The sequence below is a fragment of the Lipotes vexillifer genome, unplaced genomic scaffold (genome assembly GCF_000442215.2).
Source record: "Lipotes vexillifer unplaced genomic scaffold, Lipotes_vexillifer_v1.1 scaffold1188, whole genome shotgun sequence".
NCBI classification, from domain to species: Eukaryota; Metazoa; Chordata; class Mammalia; order Artiodactyla; family Lipotidae; genus Lipotes; species Lipotes vexillifer.
Window position 1 is genome coordinate 592,484 of NW_006799221.1, and position 2,052 is coordinate 594,535.

Consider the following 2,052-nt stretch of genomic DNA (forward strand, 5'->3'; position numbering starts at 1 on the left):
GAAAGAGTTCCTAAACAGAAATGATTGACCACCCCTTTAATGAGTTTTTTTTCTGTGGTATAGGTAGCAGCATATTTAACAGTAATAAATAACTTCAGTGCTATAAAAACGTGTAGACAATTCTCCTGTAAATCCTATTAGCTGAATTTATATCTTTTAGACCTCTGGACTTTCTCTGAACTTATTATTAGTAAAGGTTATTGAGACATGAGAGTTTCTCTTCTCAGATGCCCTGGTCAGAATCTGCTGAAAGGCCTCATAGCTAAAACAAGACTAGAAGACTTAACTGCTGTGCTTTCCTTAAACACTACCTTTAATGGGATTAGAGGCTGGTTTTCCAAACAGTTGGCACTATGTAGATTGTCATTTCCTTGACTTTCTGAATGTCTTGATTTCCTCCTCTGTACAGTGAGTCGGATGGCAATCCTAGCACTGAAGATGAATCCAGCAAGGGTCATGAAGATTTGTCTCCTCATCCACTCTCCAGTTCATCCGATGGTGTCACCAACCTCAGCCTTTCCAGTCACATGGAGCCAGTATATATGCAACAAATTGGAAATGCTAAAATATCATTAAGCTCTTCTGGAGTTTTGTTGAATGGAAGTTTGGTACCTGCCAGTACTTCACCTGTCTTCCTTAATGGTAATTCTTTCATTCAGGGACCCAATGGAGTTATCCTTAATGGATTAAGTGTGGGAAATACACAGACAGTGTCACTGAACCCACCAAAAATGGCATCAAACATTGTGAGCAATGGTATATCCATGACTGACATACTGGGGTCTACCTCCCAGGATGTGAAGGAATTCAAAGTTCTCCAGAGTTCTTCAGCTAACTCAGCAGCCACCACCTCCTATAGCCCCAGTGCTCCTGTGTCATTCCCAGGGCTGATACCCAGCACTGAGGTGAAAAGAGAAGGTATTCAAACAGTGGCTTCCCAGGATGGAGGTTCTGTAGTGACTTTTACCACACCAGTGCAAATTAACCAGTATGGCATCGTCCAGATCCCCAATTCCGGAGCAAGCAGTCAGTTCCTTAATGGGAGCATTGGATTCTCTCCACTGCAGCTGCCTCCTGTTTCAGTGGCAGCTTCACAAGGTAAAAGTCTGGTTTGGTACCGTAATGCACCGGTAAATGTTTTAGCCAACTGCTGTAAATGACGCATTTGGTGAGAGCTATAGATTGCTTTTACTGTTCAGGTACCTTACTGGCTGCCACAGCTGCAGAATAGCCTTGATTTGTTCCTCTTTCTTCACAACATCCATGTAATATCCAGCTTGCTTGGTTCCCTGGCATCATGGGGGTGGGTTTTTATTTTCCCAACAACTGAATGGAAAAATACAGTTCACAGTGAGTCCTGCCAGTTCTACAATTATAGAAATATGCTAAGTCAATCGGTGCTTACAAAATAGCCCACTGCTTGACATTTTAAGATTAAAAATTAATAATATTGCTAGAACACAAAATAAGTCAAGCAGTTGGTAAGAATGTGTAGACTTCACCTAAACATTATTTATTTGACCAAAAGGAGTTTTAGAAGAGCGAGCTAAAGAGACTGGATCATTTGCGTTTGATTCATGTTCCTCCTATAAGTAAGACTAACAGACCTAAAGGGAAAACAGAGGAGTATGTGATTGTCTGTTGCTATGCATGTATACTTGCCCCCTAAATGTGTGGGTTTATTTATGGAGGTAACTGTAAGCCTTATTTTATATGTTGGTGGCTTTACTAAGGCATCTGCTAAAGGAAGCACTGATCTGAAATTTGGGAAACCTGAGGCTGATGTGCCAGTTCTTCAATGACTTTAAGCAAATCTGGATGGCTCTGTGTCATTGTTTCTCTATAGAAACAGGAATGGTTAGAATGGCAGTGGAGGTTGCAGAGCCGCTTGAATTCAGGAGTGGGAGATGTTAGTGCATATTTGCCTTCCTGGAAGCAAATCTGAAAGTCCAAATTTTTACCAAAACAAAATAAGTAACTGTTTGCCTTAAAGATTAGCTTCCTGTAAAATGGTTTTATCAAAAAAAAAAAAAAAAAAAAAAAAAAATTTTA

The 2,052-nt window shown here is 40.3% G+C and overlaps 1 protein-coding gene across 1 annotated transcript in view; it reads left to right on the forward strand.

Annotated features, from left to right (window-relative positions):
* Positions 1 to 2,052, forward strand: part of SIX4 (SIX homeobox 4) — a 13,823-nt gene that overhangs the window by 4,521 nt on the left and 7,250 nt on the right. Inside the window, exon 2 of the mRNA XM_007471509.1 lies at positions 410 to 1,098. Within this exon, the coding sequence (XP_007471571.1) occupies positions 410 to 1,098 (689 nt within the window). The remainder of the gene's footprint in view (positions 1 to 409; positions 1,099 to 2,052) is intronic.